General features: G+C 35.8%; 2 protein-coding genes across 2 annotated transcripts; one reads left to right on the forward strand and one right to left on the reverse strand.

Moving 5' to 3' along the window:
* Positions 1-64: 64 nt before the first annotated feature.
* On the reverse strand, positions 65-14,342 carry LOC113078290 (uncharacterized). Its single transcript, XM_026250615.1, has 3 exons — positions 14,290-14,342; positions 3,763-3,878; positions 65-2,799 (listed from the first exon to the last, which is right to left on the reverse strand). The coding sequence occupies exons 2-3, from the start codon at positions 3,868-3,870 to the stop codon at positions 862-864; spliced, it is 2,046 nt and encodes a 681-aa protein (XP_026106400.1). The 5' UTR covers positions 3,871-3,878; positions 14,290-14,342; the 3' UTR covers positions 65-861.
* Positions 14,343-17,476: 3,134 nt separating this feature from the next.
* LOC113078294 (uncharacterized) lies at positions 17,477-18,808 on the forward strand. Its single transcript, XM_026250619.1, has 3 exons — positions 17,477-17,705; positions 18,043-18,366; positions 18,470-18,808. Exons 1-3 carry the CDS (start codon positions 17,645-17,647, stop codon positions 18,784-18,786), a joined length of 702 nt encoding a protein of 233 aa, XP_026106404.1. The 5' UTR covers positions 17,477-17,644; the 3' UTR covers positions 18,787-18,808.
* Positions 18,809-19,497: the final 689 nt, after the last annotated feature.

Below are 19,497 nucleotides of genomic sequence, written 5' to 3' on the forward strand. Positions count from 1 at the left end.
ATGTACAGTGCTGTATGTTAGAACAGATTACCAAACACTGCCAATAATAAGATTTAACATAAGCTGACATTACCTCAGGGTCCAAGTTAATTATAATTTCTCAATGAAAATGCAACTTTACAAGAAAATTTCTTTTAAATTGTCCCAAAAAGTATGCTCCTAAACTGCTAACAGAAATGATGGCTTACATAAAAGTACATTTAAAATATTGGAACATGTATCTAAATCACTTAAAAATGAAAATGTATCCACATGCATTTATAACATACATTGTGTAAAATGCTTATAATTGTTTTTTGGTTAAGTGGACCTTAAAAGTATATTAACAAAATGTTCAGCCAGTCGATGTTTCTACAGACAGTTTAAGTCTGGTAATAACAGCAACTGCATATGAAACGTTGCAAAACATGTTGCCATTGTCAAAATGGCAATTTTTTTCTTATGGTGGAACTATTCAGCATGACCAAATGTGATTTGACACACTTTGGGCCCACTGCAAACAGGGCAACCTAAATGGTCCTGTATCATTATCATTAAATCAAACTGATTATTGTTTCTTGTTACCATGTGTAAATGTTTCTATGGGCTGGATATATTCGGAGTCCATCAACAAAATGTTCTTCAGCCAGTAAACATGTTTCCACAGTAAGTTTGGTAATGACATTCTGGATAAAACTGAAGAAAAACATAAAATAAAAAATAAATCACCCTGCGCTCATAATGCACCACCTAAGTTAAATACTTCCCCTATGCGCTCTGTCTCACATTTACACACTATTTAAAGGTCAACAGATGGCACTGATAAGGCTATAACTGGGCAAGAGGGAAAAGTGTGTACTGTACATGTGAGTGAGTGAGACACTATGCAATGTCCATTGCATAGAAGTTGCTGGACAGTATAGCCTCCATTTCAGCTCGGAGGTCAGGATAGCTGTTGTAAGTTGATGGCAGCTCTAAAGTTGGGCCACAAGTATGTGCAATAGGCCGCCTTGATAACCCTTCCAAAGGGGTGAATATGACTTGAATGTCTTTAACGCAGATGACATCAGACCCTGTCACGAATCTCAACATCTTCCGGAGGCCTATCTCATCCAGTCCCCTGATGTATTGATGTAAAAATCGCAAACTTTGGTTCTCAGCTGGAGTAGCTGGAGAGGCCGTGATCAACCTTAATACCTTTCGGGTTGATGGTTTAAGATCCTCATACATCTTCTGCATATCCAGCACACTGGGGAAGAATTCCCTGAGAGTTGGTCCTGCGACTGCTGCAATGTTATCCAGTGCATATTTTGGTTGCTGGATTATTTGCTTGTGGGCAACTTGGAGAAGTACAGCTTTCAAGTTCTCTTGTGTTGGTACTGTTCTTACTCCCATGCGATCCATAAGATCAAGAAGTTCATCTTTATCATCACCATCAAGGGCGTCTTGCAAAGCAGTGGACAAGAGATCGCGCTCAGACTGACTAAGATACAACATTAGTGAGTCAAACAATAAATCAGGTGAGACAGTGTGTTCACCAAATGTGATTGCTGCTGTAAAAGCTTGAGCCAGCCGAGAAGGAAAATATCCATGGTCCTTTAATCCCTTGACCATTATCCTACCAACAGATTTCCATTCTTCCTCTTGCCATTTTGGGGATAGTGATGGCACCCTCACATCTGCACCCTCTGCTGCACAGTCTAAAAACTCTGTCCAGAAGGCAGCATATACATCCCTGGACACGCCATCAGCATCTGCCCCCATTTCATGAATGAAGCTGTATTTCACAGTGTAGGACATCATCGCTTCATCCTTGAATTGGATAATCAGTTCCTCCAAGAGATTGACTCTGTGGAGTTTCACTGTCACATGCAACAGTTCATAAGGAGGACTTAATGGGCCAGCAGACACGGTGTCAGAATGGACAGTAGTTGAGCTATTGGCGTCGATGTTTATCTGGGCCTCTTCTATAGGCTCATGTAAGATTGTGTCATCAAGATCTTCTAAAAATGGTCCACCTTGCAAAGGGCCAAAAATGACCTCCGATGTATCACACAAAGATGTAAGATCAACAATCTCTACAGCAGTAGAGACAAAAGCTTCCACAGTGTGTGTCTGCTGTTCACTGTCATGTGGTTTTTGTGTCATCTGCTTATTATCTTCTGTTGTGTTTTTCTGTCGCTCATTTACACTCGCTGCATCTGTCTGTTCATCAGTTCCTTCTGTCGTCTCTGTGAATACTTCATCTCCATTTGTCAGGTGCTCTGTGAACAAGTAAAATCTTAAAATCCCCAATTTTTGTGTTTCATAGAGCTCTCCCACACTAACACCCTCATCAAGGTATGCTTCCTGAAAGTCAACAATGCTGTGACTGAACTCTTCCCACTTTCCCTTTCTCGATTTCTCATTGGGGAAAAATAGCTTTTTAGCTTGTGATAGAATCTCTGTTTTTGTGGCTTTCTTGGAAATATCAAGAACTCTGGTTCCTCCACCATTGCGTTTTCTCACTTGTTTCTTGTTGTGTATCCATCCTAGTTCTATTTTCCTTGTCATCTTCATGGCCCTTTTGTTATTTCTCAGATGCATCTTTGTTGGCTGCATAGAATGCTCCTCCTCAAAATCTTGATCTGTGTCTTTATTGCTTGTCAATGTGCCCATCTTTCTTCTAAGTTTTTCAAATAAGGACAGTCTTTTTAGATCATCTCCACCTTTTCTCTGTTTTTCCATACAGAAACGCCTTGTAGCAATCCTATCACCATATGCTGGAATGTAAGCAGTCATAGTGGCATCATCTATTTCTCCAACTACCGAGCTGTCAATCTGTAATGAAAACAAAACAATACAGTAAGACATATTGGTTATCTTAAATCTAAGAGATGGCTATATTTCCATATGAGTGAAAATTAATTTCTTAGCGGTAGCTGCAAATCAGTAATTTATTTATATTTTTCTTCACTTGCTTGTTTCTTTTTTCACATGGGAATAAAAAGGAGCTAAAATATTAAGTAATTTAAAACAAAAACTGTCTAAAAACAGTTTTTAAAAGCTGTCTAAAAAAATTTTGTAACCATAACAATGAAGTTTGAGTGACATAATGATGCTGAAAATACAGTGTATTAACAGTGAAAACCCTTGACATCAAAGTTAGGCAGGGGACTGATTACTTTTATGTATTCCTCTTTAATTATTTAACCATTTACCTCAATTACAAGAAGAGCACTTCTCTCATATATTACTGCTATTATTTACTCCATAATATTGCTATTCCATATTGATTCCATACTTCAGCTCCCAACGAAGGCCTGTGCTGGCATCTAAACATTACTCCATCCTTTTAAAACGATATCAAATCAAAACAAAATGGAAAGCAGTAATTGTTACGGCACAATTTTTTATATTGTGTATTTATTTATTTCAAACAGCAATTTGTTTGTCATTTATTATTTCAAATCAGAACTTTGCCCGAATATATAATGGTGATGCTACTGCACGTTACAGTCTAACTACTGTTACTTGTTTATGTAGGGTAGAGACAAAAATATAGAGTGAATTGACTCCTAAAGATACCTATAAACCTTATTTTACAGGGCTAGAATAGGGAAGACATGAATGCATTGTTGGGAGAGGCAGGTGTGCTTGTCATAAAAAAAAAATAGAAAGCACTGGCACTAAATGTGATAGGGTTACAATTTATGATGATTACTTGTATAATCTGCTGAGATTCAGTAAAATGTAAAACAATTAAAATAATTTTTTTGCAGGAATGAATGTGCTGTCACCTACATGATCTTGCTGCATTTTCTGTATATTTTCCTCAGGAATCCCTCGGCTCTGAAGAAACATCCACAGACCATCATCTTGTGGGAGGGGGGTATTTGAAGATGTAGCCATAGCTGGCCCTGAACAAATGTCGGAAAAAGTCAGCATTTATGTAAATATGTGTTGCACCACAAATATAAACAGATATAGGACTGTACCCTCAAAATTGTAATATCTTTAAATATCTCAAAAATGTATTTCTGCATTTTTTACGAGAACATTAATAAAGGCCAAGAGTGTGAAAACGTTGCTAAAAATGTATGTTTCATGTATCAACTGTATAGATAGGCAACTATAGGCCTTTCTTATCACTTGGAAGTCAAACTGTCTTTAGCATTTGAATGCGCTCACCTTTAACAGTAACATTACTCAAATCATAGAGAAGGCTAGACTCAAGAACTCAAGGTCAATAGTGTTAAGACAAAGGCTATATGTACTCATTTATATGTGATTCACTGCACAACCGGAATCTAGTTCCTGAAAAATATATAACTTGCTTTGGAAAGCTTCAAAAAGCTGGCTTTGTTTCCCAATTATTAAATGCATCAAGTAAACAGTTTTGCAAAATATCAACAAATAAAACAATAACAGGACACACAAAAACCAAACCAAAAGAGAAGGCACAACTAAAGAAACCGAAGCAATGTCAGAATATATTCAACATTATTATTGGTGTAGCACACTGAACACTATACTAAACGTCCATGCAAAACTTAATCGAAATAGTATCCCTGCTGGCTCTGAAACTGGCAAAGTTCTGAATGTGTTTACTGTTATGTAATGTCGCGATGTTCAACATGCTGCATGTACTGGGGATTTCTGATGTGACTTTTTCCCTCCCCCTGACAGCAGCCTCTCTGTGTTCGAGGACCTCTCGATTTACAACTTAAGCACTAAAGTTACAGCAAATAGCGTGGTTTACTTATCCTGAAAGGAAGGTGGTTAACGTAATATCTCTAAAAAAATAAAAAGAAACCACACGTAATTATCCCCTCGACCTTAAAAGTTAAGGTTCCTTTTGCTTACTAACGGTACAAATATTAGCTTATCATTACATAATTTAGCCTACCAGCTGCAGTTGATGGTGGAACTTAAGTTAACGTAGTTAGTAAAAAAATATGCCCGTAACTTTAACGTTACATGTTTATAAACAGCTATTCTAACCTCGTTGTACATGTCGTCAAGCGAACAGTTAGCAGACATAATTTGACATTAACATGTAACTATAATAACTTAGCTATCTTACCTGCACTGAACCCATGTACATGTAGGCCTGGCACTGTTGTTGTTATCGGAGGGTCAGGCTGATTTGCAACAGCAACTTTGGCCTGACGTTACTCCGTGCAGGTGAAAGCTTCTGGTAGGATTTTGGGGGATCTCGTTAATTCAGAAAAAAAAAATTCATGAAGATTATTCTCATAATTCTGAGATAATTAACTCATTAATTCATAAAAACAGAGTTAAAAAAATTTTTTTAAAGAAAATAATTCTGGGATAATTAACTCATTAATTCAGAAAAACAGAGCAAAAACTTTATTTTCATGAAAAATAGAGTAGATTTTTTTTTCTCAAGTGAATGCAATACGCTTCCGTATATATTTTTTAATGTTTATTTCTTTTAATTTTGATGATTATAACTGACAACTAAGGAAAATCCCAAATTCTGTATCTCAGAAAATTAGAATATTGTGAAAAGGTTCAATATTTTCAGACACCTGGTGCCACACTCTAATCAGCTAATTAACTCAAAACACCTGCAAATGACTTTAAATGGTCTCTCAGTCTAGTTCTGTAGGCTACACAGTCATGGGGAAGACTGCTGACTTGACAGTTGTCCAAAAGACGACCACTGACACATTGCAGAAGGAGGGCAAGACACAAAAGGTCATTCCAAAAGAGGCTGGCTGTTCACAGAGCTCATTAATAGAGAAGCAAAGGAAAGGAAAAGATGTGGTAGAAAAAAAGTGTACAAGCAATAGGGATAACCACACCCTGGAGAAGATTGTGAAACAAAACACATTCAAAAATGTGGGGGAGATTCACAAAGAGTGGACTGCAGCTGGAGTCAGTGCTTCAAGAACCACTAGGCACAGACGCATGCAAGACATGGGTTTCAGCTTCGCATTCCTTTGTGTCAAGCCACTTTTGAACAACAGACAGTGTCAGAAGCGTCTCGCCTCAAACAGGACTGGACTGCTACTGAGTGGCCCAAAGTTACGTTCCCTGATGAAAGTAAATTTTATCCCTGTTCATAATTGGCCAGCAAACTCGCCTGACCTTAACCCCATAGAAAATCTATGGGGTATTGGGAAGAGGAAAATGAAATTATGCCAGACCCAAGAATGCAGAAGAGCACAAGGCCACTATCAGAGCAACCTGGTCTCTCATAACACCTGAGCAGTGCCACAGACTGATCCACTCCATGCCACACCGCATTGCTGTAGTAATTCAGGCAAAAGGAACCCCAACTAAGTATTGAGTGCTGTACATGCTCATACTTTTCATGTTAAATACTTTCAGTTGGCCAAGATTTCTAAAAATCCTTCCTTTGAATTGGTCTTAAGTAATATTCTGATTTTCCTTAATTGTCAGTTATAATCAACCAAATTAAAATAAATTCGAAATGTATCAGTCTGTGTGCACTGAATGCATATAATATAGTTTCACTTTTTGAATGAAATTAGTGAAATAAATCTACATGTTAATGGAACAGGCTATCAAGTGCACGTAATTGCGTCATTACGTCAGTGAAAAGGTCCTTTTGAATAACGCTGTGAATGGTATAATATTAACGTTAAATTACTTTGGACAACTTAACTAGTTATTTATAAAAGAAATGCCGGTGACACATCCAAGCTAACAATAGTTAAATGACAGGTCTGGTTAAATTAGCCATCAATAACGTAATTTGTATTTGTATAATTTACAATATCAATATGGTAGTAATTTGTACTGGCATTTTAACATTAAACTTTACTTATATTTCCTACAGTTATAACAAATGTTTTGTAACGTAAATAAAAACCGTTAACGGTCAGACTCCGCTAACGTTTGAAATTTTTGAACAAGATAGCAAAGCTGTGCGCATAGAGGATTGTGGGTTATTTGAGATTGCGAAGAGCGCGATGGCTACACGTATGCATCCTTTCCTGTGTATGGGATATTTTTCGAACGAAGGACTCCTCCGATGGATGTGAAATACTGGCTTCCAAGGATCCTTCCTTGTCATTGAGAAACGCCTCCTCACCCCTCCTCATCACTACATCTGATGGATTTATTTACAAAAACTTATCACTTGCACTACTGTTTGTTCATCCAGAAACACTGAGTAATCCATTTGCACACCGTATTATTTTCTTTGCACTTTACTGTCCATTGCAATAGTGTAAATTATGTTCATATGTTCATAGTTCTGCCTATAGTGTACATACACTTTTATATAATCCATCTTTATAGTATGTTCATAGATCACCTATCTGTATATCATGCTGATAGTATTTAAAATCTGTAAACTATGTAGAGCTGAAACAACGAATCGATTTAATCGATTAAAATCGATTATTAAAATAGTTGTCAACTAATTTAGTAATCGATTCGTCGCTAAATAAATTTTATTTGCCATAAGCGGCTCATTTCGTGCATATTTCAAATCTGCGGTGACCAAAGTGTGGCAGTAATGAGCCACCGGAGGTTTTACTCAGCCAGTACAGCAGGTGAAGTAGCGAATAGCCAATAGCTGGCCTCGTTTTATGTCACGTGCTTCCCGAACAGCGTCTCTGCAGCATTCAGCGGGAAGTGGGAGTACTTTACTTTGAGCCTTCAAAATGAAGAGTAACCTGTAAACTCTGCACTACTGAACTGTTTAATGGGCCGTTCACATATCGTGTCTTTTGCGTGCTCAAGTTCGTTATTTCCTATGTAGGCGCGCAGTATGCACTCTCATAATGGAAGCGACGCGGTCGCGACACGCACGCTGTGCGATGCGCCCGTTTTTCCAGGCGCGTCCACACCGCATCCATTTATCCTTTGCTGAAATTTCCGGGTCTTCATGGAGAGGGCACGTCATGGAGAAAGCACGTCATGGTTGCTTAGCAAAGGCAGACGCCTCAGGGGCACTGAATGCATATAATATAGTTTCACTTTTTGAATGAAATTAGTGAAATAAATCTACATGTTAATGGAACAGGCTATCAAGTGCACGTAATTGCGTCATTACGTCAGTGAAAAGGTCCTTTTGAATAACGCTGTGAATGGTATAATATTAACGTTAAATTACTTTGGACAACTTAACTAGTTATTTATAAAAGAAATGCCGGTGACACATCCAAGCTAACAATAGTTAAATGACAGGTCTGGTTAAATTAGCCATCAATAACGTAATTTGTATTTGTATAATTTACAATATCAATATGGTAGTAATTTGTACTGGCATTTTAACATTAAACTTTACTTATATTTCCTACAGTTATAACAAATGTTTTGTAACGTAAATAAAAACCGTTAACGGTCAGACTCCGCTAACGTTTGAAATTTTTGAACAAGATAGCAAAGCTGTGCGCATAGAGGATTGTGGGTTATTTGAGATTGCGAAGAGCGCGATGGCTACACGTATGCATCCTTTCCTGTGTATGGGATATTTTTCGAACGAAGGACTCCTCCGATGGATGTGAAATACTGGCTTCCAAGGATCCTTCCTTGTCATTGAGAAACGCCTCCTCACCCCTCCTCATCACTACATCTGATGGATTTATTTACAAAAACTTATCACTTGCACTACTGTTTGTTCATCCAGAAACACTGAGTAATCCATTTGCACACCGTATTATTTTCTTTGCACTTTACTGTCCATTGCAATAGTGTAAATTATGTTCATATGTTCATAGTTCTGCCTATAGTGTACATACACTTTTATATAATCCATCTTTATAGTATGTTCATAGATCACCTATCTGTATATCATGCTGATAGTATTTAAAATCTGTAAACTATGTAGAGCTGAAACAACGAATCGATTTAATCGATTAAAATCGATTATTAAAATAGTTGTCAACTAATTTAGTAATCGATTCGTCGCTAAATAAATTTTATTTGCCATAAGCGGCTCATTTCGTGCATATTTCAAATCTGCGGTGACCAAAGTGTGGCAGTAATGAGCCACCGGAGGTTTTACTCAGCCAGTACAGCAGGTGAAGTAGCGAATAGCCAATAGCTGGCCTCGTTTTATGTCACGTGCTTCCCGAACAGCGTCTCTGCAGCATTCAGCGGGAAGTGGGAGTACTTTACTTTGAGCCTTCAAAATGAAGAGTAACCTGTAAACTCTGCACTACTGAACTGTTTAATGGGCCGTTCACATATCGTGTCTTTTGCGTGCTCAAGTTCGTTATTTCCTATGTAGGCGCGCAGTATGCACTCTCATAATGGAAGCGACGCGGTCGCGACACGCACGCTGTGCGATGCGCCCGTTTTTCCAGGCGCGTCCACACCGCATCCATTTATCCTTTGCTGAAATTTCCGGGTCTTCATGGAGAGGGCACGTCATGGAGAAAGCACGTCATGGTTGCTTAGCAAAGGCAGACGCCTCAGGGGCGCTTGTGCCCGAGCGCTTTGGAAAGAAGGAGAAAGCGGCGCGACTAGCGTTTTCCACGCGTTTTTAGGTGCGATATGTGAACGGCCCCTAAGAATTTTATTTGTGCAGATTCTCCAGTACAAGGTTGTTTGCAAATGTTTAGTCGTAAAAGCTGATAACATTGCTTTTTAACAGTTAACATTTAAAGCTTTACAAACATGTTATGTGATCAGTTTGTCGTTTACCAGTTCATAATTCAGACTTGCAGCCTAATTATGACTGAATGGGAGAGGTAAATGTTTGAGTATATTTAAAATGCACTTCTTTTCTAAGTATTCACTGCTCTTTTTCACACAGCAGGTTTTTTGTGTGTGTCCCAATTTTTTTTTTTCTGGACAACCTTCTGATGGATTTTACTTTAAATTGTGAGTTCCATTCAGGTTTCATGCCATTGGCACTTTTTTTTCGAAGGATTGTTTACAATTTCACAGCATAAGCTATAAAGCTTTTTCCCAGTAAATAATAAAATACAATGCACTGCAATTTTATTCTGTTTTATCCTTATACTTCGTGAAAATATGTTCTCAAAGATTCCTTAAGCTTTGTTTGGGATGTTAAACTACTTTAGGAGCTCTAAGGACTGCCATGGTGAAAACAATATTTGAAATCTCCTTGTGAATTTTGCTAGAGTATGGGTCAGTGTTTTGATTGCAGAAGAGTTCGACAAAGGATTACTAACATAATAAAACAACTCCAGGTATATTTTTGATGAGGATATGACAATGCAAAATGGTTAAAATCTCTTAAAAATCTATGCTGAATGATAAAGACCCTTTATTAATAATTTACTTGGGGAAAAAATGGAAAAAACTAAAATATAAGTAAATAAACCGATTAATCGATTAATCGTAAAAATAATCGACAGATTAATCGATTATCAAAATAATCGTTAGTTGCAGCCCTAAAACTATGTCCATAATACTTATCTGTAGTCATTGTACATTTGTAACATTGTAGACCTTGTATATTCTGTACTTACTGCTTATTGCACTTCTGGTTAGATGCTAACTATATTTCTTTGCCTTGTACCTTACATGTGCAGTGACAATAAAGTTGAATCTAATCTAATATGCATTATAAGACAATTGAAATTATATTTTGAAACTCATAAGAAAACACAATGATATAATTTATATCATGAAGCAAAATGGCATACAAGAATAAAACTTTTTGATATTGTTCTTTAGGCAGGAACTCCAAAATTGTTTTAAAGTTAAGGTGATGAGTAGACTGAAGTTGGCCTCAGGTGGTTGTGATGTGGGATGTGTTTCCCATACATATACTTATTTTTGGAGAATCTACACTATTTTAAAAATAAATGATTTTGCAAAAGGCTTTGTTGAATAAACATGAACACGTACTGCACATTTAATAATAATATTAATTCCTAACATTTATATGTTTAAATATCAAAACGAGACAGGTGTTTTTATATTGCTGTATTTCTGAAGGATGACTGAAGGAAGACTGATAAAGCAGCGTGTGTGAGCTCAGCGCTGCTTTGTTTCCAGCTGTTATTGGGGAAACCTCTATTTCTCGCGCTTTAAAGCATCTCCTGCTTAACATTTCTTCCATGTTTTATTTTTAATAGTAAATCCCCTTTGTTTACCAAAAAATAAAGTTTGCTTAATTTTCAATATTTAAAAGAAAATATAAATGAATGTTTTATGCCTTCATTTGATAACCAGAAAAATGTAAATACACAGCAGGATTCTGAGGGGAAAAAACATTTAATAAGGTTATTTTAAGAAAAATTATAAATGTTGTTTTTATGCATTTAAATAATTACACATGCAAAAAAAAAAAAAAAAAAAAAAATATGGTAAAAAAGAAAAGAAAATCCATAGCGCCCTAAACGTAATTTATTTTAAACTTTTAATAAATTGCTGTGAAAATGTATAAGTGGTTATGATTTAAATTAATTAGACATGCTTTTTGATTAATACAGTTACATTTAACCATAAGAATGGAGCTGAGAAAAAAATTAAACAGAAAAAAATGGAATCCAGAAAAATTAAAATGGAAAACGGAATTTGGAAAAAAATATTATCTAAAAAATTAAAAATGTAAAGTAATAAGTAGTGAAGTTACTTTTCAAATGCAGTAACTAGTAAAGTAATCTCATTACAATTTACATAACTAGTAACTAATTAAATTTTTTGAGTAACTACCCCAACACTGGTCCCCAGTGATTTTCATATTCTTTTTTTTTCTACTATCAAAAGTCAATGGGCTCCTGCAACTGTTTGGTTACCCACATTCTACAAAATATATTCTTTTGTCCAAAGCAAGGGTCAATAATGACTTTATAGAACCTAAATGACTATAATTTATTAAAATTGTTGGGTGAACGGTCTGCCCCTTTAATGACAAGCGGCAGAATGTTTAGTACGGTCCCTTCAAGAACTGGACGCATCTGTTTTTCTTTCAACTGTTTACTTTCGCTTTAGATATTAACTGTGTTTCTATGTAAATAGCTTGTGTTTTTGACCGTATTAGCCCAATAAGTTTCTAATTAAAGGTTTTTTAATACTTGTTGAAATTCTCTTCACATGCCGATGCCAATCATTAAGTTAAGTGGTTTAAATGTATTTATATATTATGTGGAAGGCGTAGGACCAAGAAATCTAAGTCCAATCAAAACGTCCGAGCGTTTTAAATAGCTTTCCTACCTGCCTGTCAACGTATGTATTTGCATAACTCTGTGCACCCTGTTCGCAGGGGTTTACTTCACATCAGAACATGGACTGGAACTGGGAACCACTGATTTAACCGGCAGATGATGCAGCGATCACACCTCTGAGATATGCTAGTTTTGTGAGTTTGTATATAGGAGCAACGGAAACAAAGTTTCCTTACTTTAGCAAAGGAAAATCAGTCTCATCATGGGTTATATTAAAATGCGACATATCTAAATTTTTTCTATACAATTCACAATTTTTTTGTCCAAGTTGCTAAATAGTGCAACTCAAACGATTAGCACATTTTTATGCTTTTGTTTCATTTGATGTTTCTCATATGCAACAGAAACATCAGCTCTTATTAGTTGGGTAATGGGGTGGTTACACCGGCATAAAAAAAAAAAAAATGGCTGCAGGATTTAGTTACAGTCTGGAGCCCTGCAGTAAAAAGTAGACAATTGTGTTAGTGTTGGGCGATATGGTCATTTTTCAGATCATCATATTGTCAGCCTGTGAGAAAAAAAGATGTACTTTCAAACATACTGACTAACTAACCTTAAATATAAAAATACTGTATTTAAAATGGCTAGTAAAGATGGACGCAACTCTAATATCACGCACCCTTTGAAAAATTTGACGCATCTGCACACACAAGTCATCAGTCTAAATGTCAACAGTGAAAATCAATAGTAGATTTCACTTACAGTTTAACACTAATATTGGGCAAAAAAACATGTTAAATAGAAAGTATTCAAAACAGGTAAGTTGATATATTTGGAGTAAAGTTGAATTGAACTGCTGTATCAGTCATACATCGCTGTGGACCGGGAGTGAACTTATCATCCATAGTTGTTCTCACGTAGTCCTACATCATCACCACATAGTGTGCATTATAAGTGATCAAAGTAAAAAGTGTATCATTGAAGGATTTTAAGGTTTTAAACTGGCTCTACCATCAAGAAAAGACAAGCATTTCACATATAGGCCATCCATACTTTTCACCATCAAAAGACAGCAGGTGCATAAACACTTTTTTTTATTGTTTATCGTATGTAGTTCTGAGAGATGAGGAGCATATTTGGATTTTTTCAGATACATCAAGGTAAGTGCACAAAGGTCTCTCTCACACTCTCTCTTTCTCTCTCACACACACTATAATTTGCTGTTATACTCCATATAACTCCATATACAAGCCAGAAACTAAGCTTTTTTTTTTTTTGCACAGGCCTATCTAAAGGGTTAATGGTCCCACCTAGTGATCAACTGTAAAAATACTACTTGCCAAAAGGGAAAACCACAAACATAAAGCAATAAAGAATGCATGATTTTAGTGTGTCATGGCTTTGCAATAATAAAAATGTTGTTATAATGTAAGTCAATGGGGCAAAAACAGCCACGAACAATAAATGAGGGAGAAAAAAATTAAATCTAATGCTGCACAAAAACTAACAATGCATCAAAGCCAATGTTGTTACTAATCTTTGACATGCCCAAGACAAGATAAAAAAAAATATCCAGGCCACAATCACTTTTTATATTGAAAATCATTTTGTGTTTTTTTCCCCCCAAATCAGTGACAATTTATGAACTTGGTAATTAAAGAGTTAAAATATTGGATTAAAAAAAAACATTTGGTAGTTTTGATCAGGACTGAGGTTGATTAATAGATTTATGCAAAAAAAAAAAAATAGAAAAAAATATTTATCTGATACATTTTTAAAGCAGTTTAATTTAGTGGATGTTTTCATTCCACGAACATAACGAAAGGGTAGTGAATTTGCCCATAGTGTATTGTTAAGTTTCAGAATTTTTTTTAAAGCATTTTCCCAAAATATGTGTCAAAATAAGATTTGTAACCAAAAATCATTCCATTTGCTGAAACACAGAGAGAAAGTTGAGGCCAAAATAAGACTCATGTCAGCTTGTCTATGGTCTCTTAATGCTGAATAAACAACAAGAATGTTACCCTTGATTTCCCAATGATTTACAAGCTGAAAAAGTTCACACTATTGCCAAAGGTCAGGGCCAGTCTGCAGATTTGAGTTGACAAAATCTATAGAAAATCAGTTAACTTAACTTAAAATGACAACCATCAGCTAATATTTAAAGTCTGTTTATGAAGTATTTACATAGACATTCAGTGTGGAAGAGCTTAAAGAGAGCACAATGAGCTTATAGACCAACCTCCTTGTTCCTCGTGTTTTATTCTCCAGGTTTCTGGTTCCTCGTGTTTTATTCTCCAGGTTTCTGGTTCCTCGTGTTTTATTCTCCAGGTTTCTGGTTCCTCGTGTTTTATTTTCCAGGTTTCTGGTTCCTCTTGTTTTATTCTCCAGGTTTCTGGTTCCTCGTGTTTTATTCTCCAGGTTTCTGGTTCCTCGTGTTTTATTCTGCAGGTTTCTGGTTCACTCGTGTTCTCTTCACTCTCCTCTTTAAACTCCATCTTCACAGCAGCAGATCTCAGTTCAGATGATACTCCTCAAAATATTCCTGCCAGCTTCAAATCTTAAAGACTGTGAGGATGAAAATATCACAGGTATTTGTTGATTTCTAAAACTGTATTTTTCTATTTACAGAAACAATATTTCTAACCGTTTGTATTAAACCAGCATCACGACAAAACAACAGAGAGCGCGGTGAAACGAATCTTCTTCTTCTGAGATTTAATGTTGTTTGGCAAAAAGACGTGTGTGATATTAGCGCCACCCGCTGGACTGGAGAGTGAAGCGAGTGTAACCCGTTTTTTGTCTCTCATACCAAATATTTTTACTCTTCCAACAAAATATAAAACAAAGCAAACCCAAGTCAACATAGAATACATGTTTTATCCCCGTCAAGAACTAATATGTCTGAAAATGTCAGTGTATTTTCTTCTTTTCTTCTCACTGCAATCTGGTGTTGTTTTATTAATGTATTTTTACTTTGTTAATTTCAAAGAGGAGCTCAATACAGCACTGAAGTTCTCACAAGAGAAACATCAATACAATGAAAAAAATGAAAGGAGGGTTTTAGAAAACAGTTCAGCACATCAAGGTGAGGAACCCGAATCCAGAGTCATTTCCATTACAGCTGCAGATCAGTATACAGTTATAATCTCATATATTTAGTATAATGGATTACACATGATTATTTCTGTAAATCCAATCAGTAATGTGATTCTGGATCTATTATATTTCAGTCTCTGAGTTTATCTCAGATATGAATGATGTGATTGTGTTAATTGAGAGGAGTGAAATGAATGTGGTTTGATTTCAGTCTCAAGCTGAGCACACAGAGCATCATTAAACAGCAGTTTGAGAAGCTTCATCAGTTTCACAGAGATGAAGAATCAACATCTTATTTTAATAATTTATCCCAGAATTCAATATGCTTGACTTTCCATTTTCAATCTAACGAAAGACACAGATTAAAAGACTAGGTTATTTGATCAGATTGACAGAAACATTTCTACACACACACATACACACAGAAAAAAAGTTTTTGGGTTTTACTGACAGGGAACATGTTAGCTAAAAAATGTTAGCCTGAATGCACTGTAAGTCATTTTAGATAAAAGTGTCCGCTAAATGCATAAATAATTAAAAATAAATAAAAAGCCAGATGAGGAAAAGATCAGAGCAGTAACTTAGCGACCAACAACAGAGAATAAACAAAAATCTGTTTCTGGGGATGGTTCAATATTTGGATAAATTTATCCCCAACCTATCGTAAATCAGTGCTTCTTTGAGAAAACTGCTGGAGAAGGACACAGCATGGCACTGGGAAGATGCTCAGGACCGAAGAGCATAGAAGTTCTATGATGTCAGCAAGCCTGTAACACTGTTGGAGGATGCAAGCTGATTGAAGTGATTGAAGGCCAGTGGCTTATGGGTCTAGAGCCCTGAGTGACTGTCAGTGTAGATATGCACAAATTGAGAAAGAGCTGCTGGTGATGGTATTTGGCTGTGAGAAATTCCACCAATATGTTTATGGAAATGAAAACAATTAAAAGCGACCACAGACCATTAGAAAGCTTTTTTTTTAGAAAGCTCCGCTGAGACTTCAAAGAATACTTCTATGTATGTAGGGTTACAATCTCAATGTGATGTACAAACCTGACAAAGAATTTGTACAATGTGATGGACAAACCTGGCAAAGAATTACAGATGAGAAAGAGGATCTGTTGGCAGAAGAATTGGAGGTTAATTGGGTGACATCACAACTTCCCATTTTTTTTCAACAAAGCCACAGCAGAGGATGATGAGATGCAAGCATTAAGAAATGCTGTCAGAAGTGGCTGGTCTTAAGAGAGATCTGTACTACCAAGATCAATTCAACCCTACTGGACATTGAAAAAGGAAATCAGCTTTGCTGGCAGTTTGTTTTGCAAGGCCAATAAGCACAATTATGACATTATGGCCAAATATGTCGACACAAATTGAAGATACAGTGTTCAAATGCATGCTCTGTAATGAGAATAAGAATAACAACCCAAGAGACAACTGAGAAAGTAACTGTGCAAACTGTAAAGACTGGGAAATTACCCATATTTTGCACTACGCAAGTCCTGATTTTGCTGAGTTAGATGTGTTCCTAGGTCAACATATTTTGTTGACCCTGGAACAACATTTTACTCCAAAAATGTATTCTTGACCATATCCCTACACCTAAACCTTAACCTTAACCATGAGTAATCCCTAAAATCAGAGGAAATGATAGATGAATGACACTGATGTACAAGCACCAAACAGTGATTTTAAGCATAAACTTCACAAAATCTATAAACTGGTTCTTCAAATCTGATTGGTTAATCACAATGTTGTCCCAGGAACATGTCTCACTTGGTAAAATCAGGTTCTGCTTGTTCTTCTTGAGTACCTCTGTTTATATATACATCAGATCAAGCTGTTAAAGACACATCCATCACTACTGTGTGAAGAAGACTCATTATTGGACTGCAAATGTTTAGCTCAAAAATTACAGATTTTGTGAAAATCTATCACACAAACATGAAGTTATGGAAAATTAGCACAGTAACTGTCAAATATACACAGATATGAAAATATACATGAATTACGGAAGATTGTTCACTGTAAGCAGGACGAATGGAAATGTTGATTGTGTCATTGGTTTCTTTAGAGAAGATATAGCAGAAATACACTAACTTGTCCTCATCTAATTTGAATAATAACTGAAATTTCAGTCAGTCAGTCCTCTGCGGAGTTATGGTTATTAATAACTCATAGATCAACAAAACTCACCACAGAGTCATCAGTCACTCTTCTGACATCTGAAAAATAATGACATGAGAACAGTTATGATCAAACCGTCTCTAATGCAGATGACAATCAGTTTCTAGTGCTGTGGAGTAGGAAAGTATGAATCTAGAAATGTGAAGCAACACTTCTCCATCATGACTGGGATTGTGTCACTATATAACAACTCTTGTACATTTCAAACACTCTGTAGATCAGAGGAAGTGAACAAACACATGAAGAGCTGAGAGTATTTAGAGAAAGAGTTGAGAGAATATAATGAAGAGGAAGACTGACAGAAAGAGAAGATGGCTGATAAGTGTCACTTGTGTCTGCTGGGACTGATCTTTCTCTCTTCACTTCTCACAGGTAAAGACATCTGTGTTTTCTCTTCAAGACAGTTAGTGAATTAATCTGAGAAAGAGTTCATCTGAACATGATCAGTTTATTATTGTGTTACAAACAGAACATACTGGATTATTCCTGAACGCACTGAAACTAGACGCTTTCACACTCAAACATCTGATGCTGAATTATCTTCATGTTAAGAGTGTGTTTGTGATTCGAACAGCTCTCTGATAAAGACAAACTGTTTATTCTGGAGAGAGTGTTGTTTGCATTAAGTGAAGAAAAATGATGTATGCTATTTAATGTTTCATTTATTAATAAATAGTATAATAATCACTCATATGTTCTTGTGTTTCAGGTCTCAGTGGAGTGGATGATGCTCATGTGTTCATCAGTTCTGGTGAAGATGTCCGTCTGCCCTGTAATAATGCTCTTCATGACTGTAAATCAACTACATGGCTCTATAACAGATTCAGTCATTCACCAGCAGTTGAACTGATCACTGGAGGGAGAAAGAAGACAGACACAGAGAGACATGAGAGACTGAGTCTGGGGTCTGACTGCTCTCTGAACGTCAAAAGCGTCACAAAAGAAGATTATGGACTTTACATCTGCCAACAATGGACAGTGAATGGACAACAACAAGGAACTAATGCTCGTGTTTATCTGCATGTTCTTCGTGGTAATTTAATGATTATGTGTTCATTTTAAAAAGGGTAACTTCTACATTTAAACTCCCATGAAGATTGTAAAGTGTGTGATTTGTGTGTTATTCTGTGTTTCAGTCTCTTCATCTGAGATCAGTGCAGGCCGCTCTGTGACTCTCTTCTGTCAGTTGTATTCATATCCTCGAGTCTCTTGTGATGATTTGATCCGTTCTGAGGGAATTGATCTGTTCTGGGTGAATCAGGCTGGTGTTAAACTGACAAACTCAGACTCCAGATATCAGATATCAGCTCCAGATCACTGTATCACCTCTCTGAATACAACAATCCTGAATGAAGATGAAAACAGAGAGTGGAGATGTGAAGTTACTCAAGTCAAGACTTCAGTTACATTTACTGTCAGGTATTCAGGTGAGAAACAAACTTTCTTAACTTAATTTCAGAAAACCATCTGATACAGAGACATGACTGAGGATTAATAATGTCATTCATTCAGGAAAAACTGAAGGGTTGCATATAAATGAGGCATTAATTGCTTCATGTAGTCACATGGTAACCAGTGCCTTTCTCAGTGGTGTATAAAGTACCTCAAAGTCATATTCAAGTTAAAGTAAATGACTTTGGTAGAAGTTGAAGTCACCGTTTTGAATATTACTTGAATAAAAGTATGTGATATTTATTGTACTAAAGTACGAAAATAATTTTTTAAATCTTAAACGTACTTAAGTATTGACAGTAAAAGTACAAGTAAATGCAAAAGGGAAAAGAAGCAAAGATATATATATATATATATATATATATGTATATATATATGTATATGTGTATATGTATATATATATATATATATACATATATATATATATATATATATATATATATATACACCCACACACACACACATATATATATATATATATATATATATATACACACACACACACACACACACACACACACACATATAAGTATATATATATATATATATATATATATATATATATATATATATATATATATACTCACACACACACACACATATATATATATATATATATATATATATTTATATATACACACACATATATATATATATATATATATATAAATATATAAATATATATATATATATATATATATATATATATATT

The sequence above is a fragment of the Carassius auratus genome, unplaced genomic scaffold (genome assembly GCF_003368295.1).
Source record: "Carassius auratus strain Wakin unplaced genomic scaffold, ASM336829v1 scaf_tig00025154, whole genome shotgun sequence".
NCBI classification, from domain to species: Eukaryota; Metazoa; Chordata; class Actinopteri; order Cypriniformes; family Cyprinidae; genus Carassius; species Carassius auratus.

Bases quoted from the DNA above. Each gene is read 5' to 3' on its own strand.
- LOC113078290 (XM_026250615.1), bottom strand. From the start codon at position 3,870: ATGGCTACATCTTCAAATACCCCCCTCCCACAAGATGATGGTCTGTGG. The intron at 2,800-3,762 runs GTAGGTGACAGC...TTTTCATTACAG, and splicing joins AGAAAATGCAGCAAGATCAT to ATTGACAGCTCGGTAGTTGG.
- LOC113078294 (XM_026250619.1), top strand. From the start codon at position 17,645: ATGGCTGATAAGTGTCACTTGTGTCTGCTGGGACTGATCTTTCTCTCT. The intron at 17,706-18,042 runs GTAAAGACATCT...CTTGTGTTTCAG, and splicing joins TCTCTCTTCACTTCTCACAG to GTCTCAGTGGAGTGGATGAT. The intron at 18,367-18,469 runs GTAATTTAATGA...TCTGTGTTTCAG, and splicing joins TTATCTGCATGTTCTTCGTG to TCTCTTCATCTGAGATCAGT.